Source organism: Chiroxiphia lanceolata, chromosome 18 (assembly GCF_009829145.1).
Source record: "Chiroxiphia lanceolata isolate bChiLan1 chromosome 18, bChiLan1.pri, whole genome shotgun sequence".
Lineage (NCBI taxonomy): Eukaryota > Metazoa > Chordata > Aves > Passeriformes > Pipridae > Chiroxiphia > Chiroxiphia lanceolata.
In genome coordinates this window covers 9,426,188-9,440,636 of record NC_045654.1, presented here as the reverse complement: position 1 = coordinate 9,440,636, position 14,449 = coordinate 9,426,188, and the positions used below count along the sequence as shown (strand labels likewise).

General features: G+C 47.9%; 1 protein-coding gene across 1 annotated transcript in view; it reads left to right on the top strand.

Annotated features, from left to right (window-relative positions):
* The window catches only part of PITPNM2 (phosphatidylinositol transfer protein membrane associated 2), a 128,822-nt gene that overhangs the window by 107,286 nt on the left and 7,087 nt on the right, over positions 1 to 14,449 (top strand). The window contains 6 exon segments of the mRNA XM_032706232.1: positions 1,641 to 1,790; positions 6,513 to 6,677; positions 8,496 to 8,696; positions 10,479 to 10,592; positions 13,310 to 13,461; positions 14,114 to 14,230. Coding sequence (XP_032562123.1) covers positions 1,641 to 1,790; positions 6,513 to 6,677; positions 8,496 to 8,696; positions 10,479 to 10,592; positions 13,310 to 13,461; positions 14,114 to 14,230 — 899 coding nt within the window.

Here is a 14,449-nt window from a genome sequence, read left to right as displayed (position 1 = left end):
AGGGAGGAAAAACAAAGCTAGCTAGAAAGTTTTGGGATTTGGTGGTTGTTTTTTCCCCAAGCTCTGGGGGGAGCATTCCATTTGTTTAATACTTTAAATCATGCAGGACTAATGAAGAAGACTCTTATGGTTAGAGCTGAAATAATTCTGGTCATACTATGCATCCTCTTAAAATTGAAAATCCAAAGCAGTGGTCTTCTGTGTATCAGTGTCTTTAAAGGTGTAATTGCTGAATCCTGAGGTCTGGGTTGTTAAACAGGCACAAACTAAACCCCATGTTTAAAAAAGCAACTAAAATACTTTCTACAGGCCCCACTCACTTGTCAGATTTAGCAAGATCTTGCTGCAACACTTCTCAAAAATGGATCCACCCACAATTACATTTGTACCCAGACCAGTTACAACAACTCAGGGAATCTATAGCACTTGAAAAGCAATTTGCTTTTTGGGTGTATTCTGCTGCAAGGGGCTGCTTAAAAAAATTTATGCCTGACATCTTACTTTGTTTCACTTAAATAATACCTTCCCAAGCCCCTTGTTCTCACTGAACCCAGAGGCAGAGGCCCCACTGACACTAAACAGCCTGTGTTCTGGTTATCATTCTGCGCAGCAGCAGGGATTTTAGTAGAATGCTGTGTCTACCTGGACCTCTGAGTTGGCTGTGTTTGGAGAGACACTTGTTATGTGACGGAGAAGAGTTAAACAGCAATTAGCTCAACTTAGGAGAGGGGCAGAGCGATTGCAAAACCTTCTCCAGGTTTGAGCCTGGTTATTTTAAGAGACACTGCTCTGCCTTAATGAATAAAAGTGACAAAAACCAACTTAAAATTCATTTCCTGTAAGACAAAGCCTCTTCATTTGCTTATCATAAAGGAACAGGCTATTCCTTCCCATCGGGGTCCAAATTTCAGTGTGATGTACACATTACCCAGAAGGACTGACCATGATTCACCAAGCCACTACTGAAGTTGTGTTCACTGTAGGGCGCTTCAGAAAAGTTAATTGCTGCTATAATTAAGCTGTATGTTTTGTTGATCACGTAAAATTCAGGTACTCCATTATAATTAGTTCTGTACCAAACCTTCTGTAACACTGCTCATGCACATCTACTCATGCAGGTAGTTTTTTTTTAAAGTCCACAATTCAGAAATCTTCTTAGACTGTTTTTCCCCCCCCCCGTTTTCCCATCTGTACTAAATGCTGGTCTCTGTTTCATTTCAGTGAATTTGCAGAGTAAAATCAAACTCACATTCCTGGTTATTCCTGTGCTTTGCACTATGTAGGCTGTGAGTCTGATTCTCCCATTACATGTTTTTTTCCCCTCGTAGTAAAAAGATTTCTCTGGATCTGCTGGGTATTTATGGATTTGGCTCATTGGAGAAGCGGGTTAAGAGGACTCCCTTTTGTTGTTGAAATGCCATTGTTGTGTTCTCCTCTGCTCCCAGTTAATCTCTGATGTGAGTCTGTTTGGAAAGTCACCCCTGTTTTGTTTCTTTTACTCTATTTGGAGGTTGTCTGTTCATTGAAGACTCGTAGTTAAGTGCTGGGGTGTAACTGTTTGTATGTTTAACACTTTGTGGCTGCATGTCTGTTGTTCTTTGTCCTTCTGTTATGTTTTTTTTTTCCCCATCTGCTTCCAGTTGAGACAATCCAGAACAATCCCATCCTCCTCATGGAAAGTAGCCCTCTGGGTGCTCTCCAGCACCAGGACAGCTTCATGGAAACAAGTATCCCCGTTCCCGTACTGAATTGGCAAGATGTTTCCAATAAAAGTGCTGGTTTTGCTGAGTGTGTGTAATCTACACTTTTGTATTGTCTGTGGTGTTGGGTTCTTGGGGTGTTTCTTGGAGATCATACTGTTGCCTCCTGGGGTTGAAATCCTCATGCTGTGTCTCGGGCTGTGCCGCATGAAATAACCAGTTGGGATCACGCTTGAGACTGGGAGACCCACCATGGAAACAACAGGCTGGGATTACAGACTGTCCCGTGCTGGTGTTGATGCTGAAGGGGAGCTGCTGTCCCTGGTGGCCCTGCTTGTGTGGTACTCACATGGGCAGATCCCTTGGGAAAGGGTTGTCAGCAGTCACCATGTTGCACCATGCCCAGAAGTCCAATTAATGCCCGTGTCACAGCAGATTTTGTCCCTTTGAGTCTTTCATGTTTGGACACTCCTCATGGCTCCGCCCAACACAGTGACTGAGGCTTTCGGATCCCAGGGTGGCTCTATGTGTTGGCTTTTTAAAATTAATTTCTCGTCTTCTGCCTTAAAAGCAAAGTTTGATGCGTTTGTTTTGCCTTATCTTCCATCGCAAATGCTGCATGGCCTTGTTTATTCTGGTTGTGGCTGGTGCTGCATCTTCAGTTTTGATGACACTTGACTTTGGTTTGGTTTCTTCTCCCCTTTGTGTCTCACTTGCCCCTTCTCATCCCTTTCTTGGTGTTTTGCATCAAGAGCTGGGTTTGCTGCCCTGTCATCTTTAACAAGCTGATCCTGTGGGATGTTATGTGGTCATACAGGATGGCGACACTTCTGGCCATCCCTCACCGTCTCTCCCTTTGTCTCTTGAAGGTGCAGATGATTTTTGGGTGTGCACTTGCCACGTTGCCTGTGCTGTGAGGTTCTGTTAGCAAGCAGAGGGAAAAGATCTGGTACTATTAATTAATCACTTTGGAGGTCATTAATGAAATGCCATTTAGCTGTCAGCTGATATTGCCTGTGGTCAGGACAGAGAAGCATCCCTTGCCTGTGGCAGGGGAGTTAGAATTAGGTGATCTTTGAAGTCCCTTCCAACCCAAACCATTCTAGAATCTGATGATTCTCTGCTCTTTACCTTGTGTGTCAAGAGCACAGTGTGGCCAAGCAGTGCTTGGCTTGATGGTGGCAAGTGCTGAATCCCAGTTCAGCCACTGGACTGCAGGAAATTTCCAGAATCGTGAAAAAATATGGGCAACAGAAATCTGTAGCTCTTGATCTCAGGGTAGCAACTGCAGAGTTCCCAGCACTGAGCAGTGACTCCAGTGCAAGCGGGGTCTGGCCTGTGCTGAGCAGCTGGCTGGCTTTTCTATTTTTTATTTTTATTGAACTGTACATATTTTTTGATTGCTTTAAGTATTTCTTTGTTGCTTTGCTGCAACAGCTCACCCTGCAGATAGCACATATCAAAATCTGTCATTCAGGTACCCCAAGGACTTACAGGAGAGGATGGCCCAAGGCTGTTCACTTAGTGGGGAACAGTGAGAACATTGACAAATGAGTCCATAAATGAAGGGGTACAGCACCGAAATGAGTATTAAAGATCCATTGTAGGGCAAAAGAAAGGAAAAAGGTGATTTGGCTGCCTATGTTCCCTCTTAAGGAAGTGCAGTTTAATCTCAGGTTATGGCACTGGTTGTGCTGTGTGGTTTGAGCAGCAGCAGGTGCTTTGCTGGCAGGGAGGGTGTTCAGGGCACTGCTCCAGCCAGGTCTCCTTGTGTTCACTCTGATAAAGTCTGCCCTGAGTCACAGGACAAAGTGCACTTCAACCAGTGCAGTAAACCAGGGCACCTCTGTCCTTATCTAGTGATGAAGGAACAGCTAATCTTGATCAAAGTCTTGCTGCTGCTGGGCCTTCTGACCTCACCCTGGCTTTCCCTGAAAAACTTCCCTGTGATTGCAGGACCTGAGTTGTGGCTGGGGATGCACCTTTGCAGTGCGGGACAGTTCAGATGGCTCCCTTTAGGAGTCTCTGCTGGCGTGGCAGCATCTGTGACATCCCACCCTGGTCACTACACTCCCCAAGGAAGCCCCCTTAGTTTCATAATTGCTACATAAGGGATTTGGTGCAAAGTATACACAGAGTTAGGAAGTACGTTGTTTATGTTTAGGGTTTTTTACTGCTATTGAGGTCCCAGGATTTTCTTTGGAAGTCACGGATTTGGGGTGGAGGAAGTTTGCATCAGGGGGCAGTAATGCATAAAACGGGTTTTTCTCCACATTTCCTGCCCTGCCTGTTCCTGGCCCTTGTTTTTCTTAGAAACTGTCTTTTTACAGGGACGAGGGTGTGTAGCTTGGGAAAAGTGAGAAACACAAGAGCAACCTGAGTGGGCTGGAGCACAGGAGCACTGCTGTTGAGGGGCACCTCGTGCCCTGCAGAGCAGCCACCAGTGTGGGTGACACTGAACTGAACAGTTCAGTAATGCTAAAACACTTCAGGTTTTTATAAGAATGAGAATTATTCCTCTGGTGGCTCTAGGATGGGATTGGAAGAGCTGTTCAGGTTGGGTGTTTTTCCTGCAAACTCATTATGTTCCAAAATCCCCGGTCAGGCCCAGGAAAGCAAGATTGGCTAAGAAGAGCAAGCCCGAAATACTACTGTTTATTCCTTTATTCACTTTCTGGGTTCTGCCCAGGCAGCACCATTTTTGGCCCTGATTTTTCTCCTGTGGAGCGTTACTATAACACCCTTCGTTGTGTCTTCCAGCTGCTTCCTAATTCAAGCCACAGATGCTTTAGGTTGAGGGAGAGGAAAAAGTTCAGTCTTCTCTGGTAGTTAAACCTGAACCTGGCATTTTTCCTAGTACAGACAAAGCCAAACCTCTCCTTGCATCTGAGCAGCTTCAGGGAAGCTGATGGTCATTGCCTCTGTTGGGGCACCCACTGGGTGACAAAAGTGCAGAAGGATCTCACAGGCCACAGAAAGGAGAGGGAGGGGTAATCAGGAAAGAGATGAGAGGGTTGTCCCAGGTCCTTCAGCAATGGGAATGAGACCCTTTACACTTGAGACCTTTATGGGGTTCAATGCAGCTCCTGTTCTCTGCTTGAATTGTCTCCTCTTGCTCGAGCTGGTGCTTTGTACAGTCAGAAAACAGCACTGGGTTGTGGATACTGGTCACAGCCTTGACAGACAGCAGCTCAAGCCAAGGTGAAGAGGGGGAAAGTGCTGAGAAAGTGATGCTGCTAATGGCCTTTCAGGCACAACGTGGGCAGTGTGTGCAGCTCATCATCAGGTCAGGCTCCTGCTAAGGCTCAGATCTTGCAGTCCACAAAGCTTTTACACAGAGCAGCTTGTGGCCTGATTTTCCCTGCAGAGAACAGAACTCTTTTACTAACACGTAGCCACACATTTTCAGCTTCATACATTCCCTCTCCCTCGGCTGCAGCAGGATTTGTGTGGGCACAGGCACTGCTGCTGTGAACTGAGAGATGGGAGGGAGAAAATCAGTAGCCCCAAGCAAAAAAAGATCAATATTAAAATAAACCAGTTGCCAAAACAACGCCCTGTGTCAGCTCCACACTGAGATTAATCCAGGGATATCTAAACTGGCTGAAATAGGTGAAGGATGTTGGTGTGTGGGAGTGATGTCCTCACGTTCCCCATGGCATCTCCTGCCTGGCTGAGAGCACAGACCTGTACCCTGTCAGATACCTGGGAATAAAGTTCAGGTGCTGCTCCTCAGGTGCAGCAGAGATGGGCAACCTTAAAACCTTAAAAAATTAAGTAAATGGCTTTGCTTTTGCATGTTCCTGCCATACTGGTGCTGCCTGCTATGAAGCACCTGGTATTGGCATTACAAACCTCTGCAGTGCAGGAGCTTGGGATGTCCCATTTAATTGGGCCTCCTAACATCCACAGAGGGGTGGATGTTCTTACCACTGTTACAGAGAGAAAGCTGAAATGCAGATTTTGTCGTGACTTTCAGCATCTCTCGGTTTGCCATTTGAGGTCCTTTTCCCTCCAGTCCATATGTAAAGTCCGTATGAGCATGATTTTAAACCTTCCTCTTCTGTATTTATGTACTAAGGGGTTAGGCCACACTTGGTAAACCTCAGATTGGAATCTAAAACTCCAGACATTGTACCCGAGAAGCTCTGTTTTCACAGAGACTGAGCATTCCCGGATCCGCCAGCTCCAATGGGAGAAGCAGGTGCTGAGCACCAGGCTCTTTTCACTAGCTCTTACTTCAGTTTAACGAGTGTTGGCTGTATCCATTAGCAATAAAATACAGGTTCAAATTAGTCCCTGCCAGGCATTAAGATGTTTTCTTGATTTTTGTTTTTTTTTCATTACTGTTTTTATCTTGGAGAAGTTCATTTAAATCTCAATATTTCAAGAAAACAAATATCCACTTTCTAAGGTTGTTTTTTGTTGTTCTCCTTACCTTGGTTATTTTGTCTTGATGTGAATATATAAAATTGTGTATATTCACATCTGTTTGTATGACACATGCTTGTTATTGCTGCTTGATTAAGTCTGCCTGGGTTTTTCTTTGGATCTGATTTTTGAGCTACTTATTTTGCTTCTCTCAATCAAAGACTGCTTCTCCAGCCACATGTCTCTGCCTGCTGTGCTCTTTGCTTTCTTTTCAAACCAGAGCTCCGATGATACGTTGGGTTTCTTTTTTTCATTCCAATCCGTTCTGAAAGGTTTTTGCACCTCCCAGCTTTGTTTGCCTCCTTCCTCTTCCCTGAGTTCATCTTGCCCAGCCTCTGTCTGTTGGTCTAATATTTTGATTTCCCTGTTTCAACTTTGTAGCAGATGTTGTTCAGTCTCATGGTGCCGTCTTCATGGAAAACGCGTCCCTGTCCACCCCCATTTCAGCCCCTCAGTTCAGGGGCTTCCGGAGAGCCAGTGAGATCAGCATTGCCAGCCAGGTCTCAGGAATGGCAGACAGTTACACTGCTTCCAACATAGCCAACAGTAAGTGTTCCACCCCTCCGAGACCCCGCTCGCTGCCGCTCCGCTCTCCGACCACGCACCGGGCCGAGCCACACAGCTTCTGTCTGTCTGTCTGTCCGGGGCTGTGCTTCCCATTAATCACCACAAGTTGGAATTATTCTGCCTTCACCCGGTTTTGCCACAGGCAGTGCCATGCGTTATCACGTCCCCTGGAAGAACAGGTGATATATTTGATGGTCATGCAGGGACCACCGCTGTGTTTTGCATGTTGGACTGTGCTGGTGATAAGTTGTTTAAAAAATCTAATAACTGCTAATTCTGAGCATCATTTGGCTGTTTTGTGTGGTGAAGGTTAATCCAAAGGGATGTTTCTGTGCTGCTGTGATAAGTTGTGCAGAACTGGTGAGGATCAGCACTTCCAGATTGGTAATGCAGGATGTAGCTTGATGCAGATCCCTTAACTGTGGCCCATGAAAATAGGGATGAGTGAGCCCCTCTGTAAGAGAGCAAGGACAGGTTTGTTCAGAACAGAACATTTATTACTTTGCATTAGAAATTCAGCTCTTCTGTAGCCTGCAGGGCAGCTCACAGCCAGCCAGTTATGACCCATATCCTGCAGCCAAATGAGGAATAAAAGGGATTTTATTTGTTATTTTTCCCCAAGACTGTATGATTTCCCAACTAATACAGTGGAGAAGAACAGACTTCGTTAACAGTTCAGCCCCTTCTTTGTTTCAGCTGAGATGTGAGATGAACACTCTGTGCCCTCAGGGACCTCTGATAATTTGGACCCAAAAAGGCTGAAAACTTAAATTAAAAAAACAAGCAAAACACAACAAACAAACCCATACGAAAAAATCTTCAGCCCAAACTCTATTCCCAGAAGGTGGCTAAAATTTAGAGATATTCCATTCCTGGCACGAGCTGTGAATTACTCACTCTGTAATTAATTGCTGAGGTTAATAATGCTCCCTGAGGCAGGTGTGAGTTGCTGAAGGTCTGTGGGTGCTGCTCAGGGGCTGCTGTAACCTCTTGCCCTGTTTGAGGCAATGCTCAGCAGCAGGAAAAAATAAATACCTGGGCTCTGACAAATGAGGTTTTCCTTCCCAAAGCGCATCCAAGAGCAGATGCTGCACTCCCGGAGTGTGTCCTTTTACTTGTCCTGGTAAGACATCTTGCCAGGTGCTTGCTAAATATGAATCTGCTCAGGAGAAAGCTCCTGGGGGAGAAGGTGCTTGTTTTGTGGTGGTTTGTGATGGGGTGGTTTTGCCGGGGTGATGCCCCAAGGCCTGTCACGATGGAGGGATCCTGCCAGAGCTGCGGCAGGGCCAGGCTCACACAGCACTCGCCTCTCTGCTTTCCCCGTGCTCCCCCCTCCTCGTGTAGCTTCTGCTTTGTGTAATTCATTCCTCCACGCATTTCACAGCCATCAAAACCTGTTTCTGAGATCAGGGAGGACGAGCGTGGCCACAGCACGTGCTGCAGGTGCTCCCTGTCCCTGTGTGTCGGCTCCTCACGGCTGTCACGGCCCCTTCCCTCAGCTCCCGAGTGCCGGCGTGTCCCCTGAGCCCCGGCTCTGCCTTCGCAGCTCTTGCTCTCGACCTCATTAGTGTGGTGGTAACGTGAAGCCGTGGTGGTGAGGGTTGGATGCGATCCGTGTTTATCCCCAGGGAGAGCCAGAGAAAGTCCACAGGGGCACTGCAAAACCACGGCTCCCTTCAGGGAGCCTCCCTAGGGTGCAGCTTCTCTTGTATTGTGATTTTCGGAAGGATGAAATCAGTGTGTGCCATAATAATGTGCGATTTCTGCTTTTTTTCTATATTTTATTTTTCCTTTTAGAAACCAAACACCACTTTAATCATTGTAGAGGGTTTAGCCTTCTGTCCCAACTTGCCCTCCCTCACAAATCCCCCACCCAAACCTTCAAGAGACGTAGGCAGCATAAACATGAAATCCCTGCGAAGGGAAGAAAGCTCAAAGGGTCATGGAGTGGGTCTGCAGGCTGTGCTCATCGGATACCCGACCTGGACATCAAGACAGGTATTCTGGGGAGATCCGCTCCAGTCCACTTCCTCTCTGATTCCGTAGCCACAGAACTTCACAACAAATCTCTGCGCTTTCACTGAGGCACTTGCAGTTTCTAATTGCATTTTAACAAGTATTTCCGTCACTTTGCTCCGAAGATCGATCATAACACGGCTAACAACTTGGCAGGAGGAGGAATTCTTCTGGGCCAGAGCTGTGGGGACAACGCTTCTGCCTCTCCACTGTCTTTTGAGCATAGAAGAGTCGATCCTGTCCGCTTCCTGCAAAGAATCTGAAATTACCCAAGCTGGGGACTTGCATGAGAAATGAAAGACTGGGACGTGACCAGAGCTGTCAGTTTGGAAGACAGGGATTCAGAAATGGCTGCGAGGAGGTGCCTGTGTGCTCTGAAAAGCCATTGTGATCCATCAAATCCTCCTCCTCCATCCCATGGCTCTTCAGAAAAGGCAAGGACCGTCAGGGTGAGGGTGGCCTGGGCACTTGCCACAACAGGGCTGGGCCACAGGGATGTGCTGATGCCATATCCCCTGCATGTCTTTGTGGTGGGAGCTTTGTGCAGGTCCCTGTAAGGACTGGTGGACCCATCTTTTCAGTTCAGCATCCTTGCTCGTCACCAGCCAGATTTCCCATAACTTGAGGGAGGTGATTGGATCATACCTTAAACCTGGCAGCTTCCCTGGAAGTCATTAAAAGGAACATTGTCACAGAGAAAAACAAAGCTTGAGGAAGCCCCTTGTCAAGGCCCCAGCTTGCATCCTGCATGCAAACACAGCTCTTCCTGCTGCTCTCCTCGATCTGATCCATCTTCTCTTTCCTTGGCTGCTTTTCCAGGCCAGAGCGCACGGGTGTGGAGGACTCCTCAGTGCTGGGAAAGCAGCCTGTGGCTTTGGGGTCTGAGGCTTTGGGCTTAGACCTGTTCATTTCCAGGGATTCAGACAGGATGTGTGTATGGGCAGAGTTCGGGGGCACCGTTGAGGTGTGGGAAGGTTCCGGGGTGAACGGCAGCTGTCAGGACCACTTGTGGGCGAGTTGATGGCTCCCTGAGGGAGAAGCTCCTCTGTGGTGTTTGTAACCCTGCCCCTCCAAATCCCAGTGTATTTTCAGTCCCCCATGCAGTGAAGTCCCCGATGCTCCCAGATACCTGTCTGGTTGTCCACCCCAGAGGCTGTGCTCCCACGGAGGCTGGGCTGGACGTCTTGCTTCCCTACACATGGTAGCCCAAGAAGGCAACAAGGACTTGTTGGGGACTGCCCCATCAGCAAATGCCATATACCTTATGGTGCCTTTTAACATCTCACAGGATTCCCAATACTCAGATCCTCTTTAGCGTGGCCAAAACCTGGATGCTATTCCTTGGTGAAAGCTAAAGAAGTTGGAAGCAGGGCTGGAGATGGCCTGGGCATGTACTGTAGTGGGCAAAACACACACATCCTTCCTCCCACAGCTCCAGGGAGACGCGTTTCTGTCTTACATTTTGGCATAAGGATTCCCAGGCTTATGTACATGAGCCTTGGACCCCTGAATGCCTGCCCTCCAGTGCCTTCTAGTTGCTTAAATAAAGGAGACCTCACATGGTGGGGCCTGTGTGTGTTCCTCCCTTGGTCTGAGCAACACCGAGCCCCGGGTTGGCTGGTTCCCTCTCAGCAGTGTGACCAGCCAGGGAGCAGCCTCAGGTGTACCTGCAGTGAGGAGCCAGAGCCCTGAGATCCCATTTGTGATGGAGACCGTGTGTGTATGTGAACCCCCCCTTTGTCTGAACAAGTCTTTTACTTCCAGTTGCTGCCAAGTGGTGGGGAACCAAACGGATCGACTACGCCCTGTACTGCCCCGACGCCCTGACGGCTTTCCCGACAGTGGCCTTGCCTCACCTCTTCCATGCAAGCTACTGGAGTCCACAGACGTTGTCTCCTTCCTGCTCAGGACAGGTAGGGTTGTCCTCCCTCCCTTGATCTCCCTTGGGCTGGAAAATGTTTTGGGCTCTTTGTTATTTTTTTACTGCACCTTCCATAACAGTCGTTGATGCGTAGAGGTAAAAAAATACCCTTTGCCTCCCCCAGATCCATTTTCTTCCCCTTCTTTTTGTTTCTCACCCATGGTGGTGGTGGGGCTGCATACATGCAGACTTCATGGATGTGCTGTCACACTTGGTTGTTTTGAGTCTGGGTTTTAACATCAGAGCAGGTTTCAGATTGAGTTCACTGGGGACCCATGGAGAGAGCCCAGGGCAATTTCGTTATCAGATCAGTGGCAAAGGTCAGTGGCACTTGTTTCTTGAAGTGATCTATGCTTTCTGCGTGCAAAGTTGGATCTCAAGACTGAAACTGAAAGGGAAACTTCTCAAAGTACAAATAAAAATAGCACAAGTACAATAAAGCCAAAGGAGAAGTTTTATATTAATTTAATACAAGTTGATAGGCAAAATTCAGTTCTCCATTTTGCCGTGCTAAGTTTTTGTGGTTTCCTCTGGGAACTCATTGGGATTTAGTCCATATTCCTGCAGCAGAAAGCAGTTCTGGAGCCAGGAAAATGGGGATTGCTGGTGTCTGGAGTCTAACACCTCAGATTTTATTAACATATATTTGACCTGAGATTCAAATTTACTGTTTAAAATGTATTTTTTCCTAAAAGAAATATTTTCCCTTCAGTTCCTTGGGGATGAGGGGGAGTTATTTGCCTTACAAAGTATGAACTCTCCAGGGAACAATACTTAGAGCATGGAATTGGAAAAACCAAAACTCAAAGCAACTCTGTGGATCGTGTTGCCCAGCGCTGGGTTTGCTTTGTGTCAGCTCAGCTGTTAAATCCTCCCTGCTCCCTTCCAGCCTCCTCTGCTGCAGCTCTCAATTATTTATGACTCTGTTGGCAAACTTTCTTTCAGTGTTATCTTACAAATAGTGTGAGAACCATAAACAGCAGAGATGTCAGTGCTGGTGGCAGCTGAGCAGCAGCGATAATCCAGGGAGACCCTTTCTTCCCGGGCTGTGTCCAGCCCAGTGAGACATCTCTGTGCTTGCACAGACCTTGCTGGATGGTCCCATGTCAAACTCAGCCTAACAGGGCTGAAAAGAAGAGAGAACTGTAATTGTGCATGAGGGAGAACAGTCACAACAGTCTCATACACAAAATGTTCCACTCAGGAAACAGCCAATTACTCAGGCTTCAGTTGGAATCTGGGTTTGTAGCACAGTGTGGTGCTTCAAATCTTGTGGCTTGAGTACCTGGAGGTTACCTGCCATGCATTCTAAGCCTGGGTGGTCTGGCACCCCCTTCCCCAGTGCCTGTCTCTGCTCACTCGTCTCTGCCTTGAAACCAGGGTTTTTCTGATCCCCTGTCTTCTCTCTGTCCTTCCTGAGCACCACAGCACTGCTTCCCCTAATAAGGACTTGTTTCTAATGGCCTTGGATAGTCACCTCTGGGCAAAATGTAAAAAGAAGCTGTTGAATAGTTTTAGCCTCCAAAGATTAAATCTTGTTAAAACAAGCCCAAATAGGACTCAAAATAGATTCATGATTTAAATAATTTCAGTAGAACTTGTTATTTTGTTTACATTGGATTTCCATGAACTCCCCTCCCAGCAGGCTCATCCTCCCTGGGGTCCTTTTTTCCATTTCCCTGGATGAAAAACAGCTTCAGCTCTGCAAATGGAGCTGGCCCATGTCAGCCAAGCTCAGCTGGAGAGCTGCTTGACCTCAGAAAACATGTTCAAGACCTTGTAAAAGAGCCCACATTTAAGAGACTTGGTAATTTTGGTCACCAAGGACCACTGCCATTTTGGAGTTCTGTGTGTGCAGGGTCACCTCCCAGTCCTACATCAGTCTTTTGAACTGTCCCCTCACCTGTCGAGTGTTATTATTCCTTTTCCTCTTCTAGAGCTTAAGGGCAACCTAGGTAGGATTTAACCTTCCTCCCTCCAGGTTCCTGCTTCCCATCCCTGACTGTGCCCTGGTGACAGACAGGAATTGCCCCAAAAGCTGGCTGGTGGGCATCACCTTGCCCCCTCTCTGATCCTCGTGCTGGCACAGTGACATTCCACTGGCACAAAGTTCTAGAGCTCTGTGAGCCTTGGAGATGAGGCCAGGATGGACAGACACCCTGGGCTCTGCCTCGCATGTGGCCAAGCCAGACCCTGTGTGTCTGCACCAGGGTCAAATCAGTGAGAGAAGCAAAAGCCATGGGACAAGAGCAGTCTGGGATGTGTTTCAGGAGGAATAAGAAATGAGGTGAAGGAATGGCATGTGGTTGGTGCTGGGTCTGTCATGGAATGGGAGAAGGCTCACGTTCAAAGGAGGAGACCAGTCCCTTGTAGACCATGGGAAGGGACTAATGAATCCCTGCAGGAAGGGCAAGTATCTTAAGTGCAGAGCTTGTCCTGCTGTGTTTGAGGCAGTTTTGTACCTCCAGATGGACTAAAAAACCTTCATCCCAGCCAGGATTAAGTCACTGTCGGCCACAGGGTTTGCTAGTTCATGAGAGGCCACTTATCCTGTAAAACCTGCAGGCTTGCCCAGCAGCAAACTCAGGGACCTCCCTCCAGGCATTGCCCTTCCTCGGCGATGGCTCGGGAGATGTGGAACAGTGTAGGCAGGAGGAGGGGGGTCACCACACAGGTGGTGATGCCTTGGTGGGATCTGTCCTCCCACAGGTGATGAGACACGAGAACTCGAGCGTTCTGGAGCTGGACGGGAAGGAGGTGTCTGTGTTTACTCCCTCCAAGCCTCGGGAGAAGTGGCTCCGCAAGAGGACACACGTGAAGCTCCGGGTGAGGGGGTTTGGGGCTGTCACATAGAGGGGGGTCAGTTTGGGCTGCACAAATTGCTCTGAGGGCGGACGGCGTGGGCACAGCGTGGACAGAGGGTCACGTTGCATTGCTGGTCTATATTAGTGCTTATGTCCTACCTGTGTGGAGCAGCCCAAAAGATCTGCATCAGCAAAGTCTCCTCTTGGTCTTGAGTCTGTAAAACACTCACAAAAACCTAAGTCTGTTCAAAGTCCAGTAATACCAGTTCTCTGCTCTGTAAAGGCCTTCTCTCCAGTAAAGTCTCTAGTTTCTGAGAAGGCAATTCTGTGCTAGAACTGGAACAAAGTCAGCAGATGTCTCTGGCAGCTGTTTGTATGTCCTCTTAATTCCAAAGTATAAGAGTTAATAGGCAGTATCAGAATTGCACGTACAGCCTGCCATGGAAATTGGCTCTCCAGCCATGTGTACTCCAGCCCGCCCATCAGTGCAGGGCACAGAGCCTCACCTCTGCCACAGGTCAAATTCTTTCCCAGAGTGGAGTGGAGGAATGACACAGAGAAACCCACGCTCCAATTTGCCTGGTTATATTTGGCATTTCCCTGTGAGGCTGTCCATTGCTGCAGACTTTTTTCCTTTATTTTTTTTTTTCCTCTTTCCCTCCTGCCTGGTGCAGAACGTCACAGCCAACCACAGGATAAACGACACCATCGCTAACGAAGATGGGCCCCAGACCTTAACGGGGAGGTTCATGTACGGCCCGTTAGACATGGTCACGCTCACGGGAGAAAAGGTACTGTGTGTGCTTTGGGGATTTTTATCATGTGGTGAGAAGGACAAAGGTGGTGCTGGTTGGTGCTCTCTTGGTCCCTGACAGTGTTTGCTGCCCTTGTGTCTTTGTCATTTTGCCCTGCTCAGACTTGTGGGTGCATCCCACCAAGAACAGCATTTGTTATGAGATTCTTCACCACTGGGGCCGGGTTTCACTCCAGCATCCTGATGTTTGGGGTCC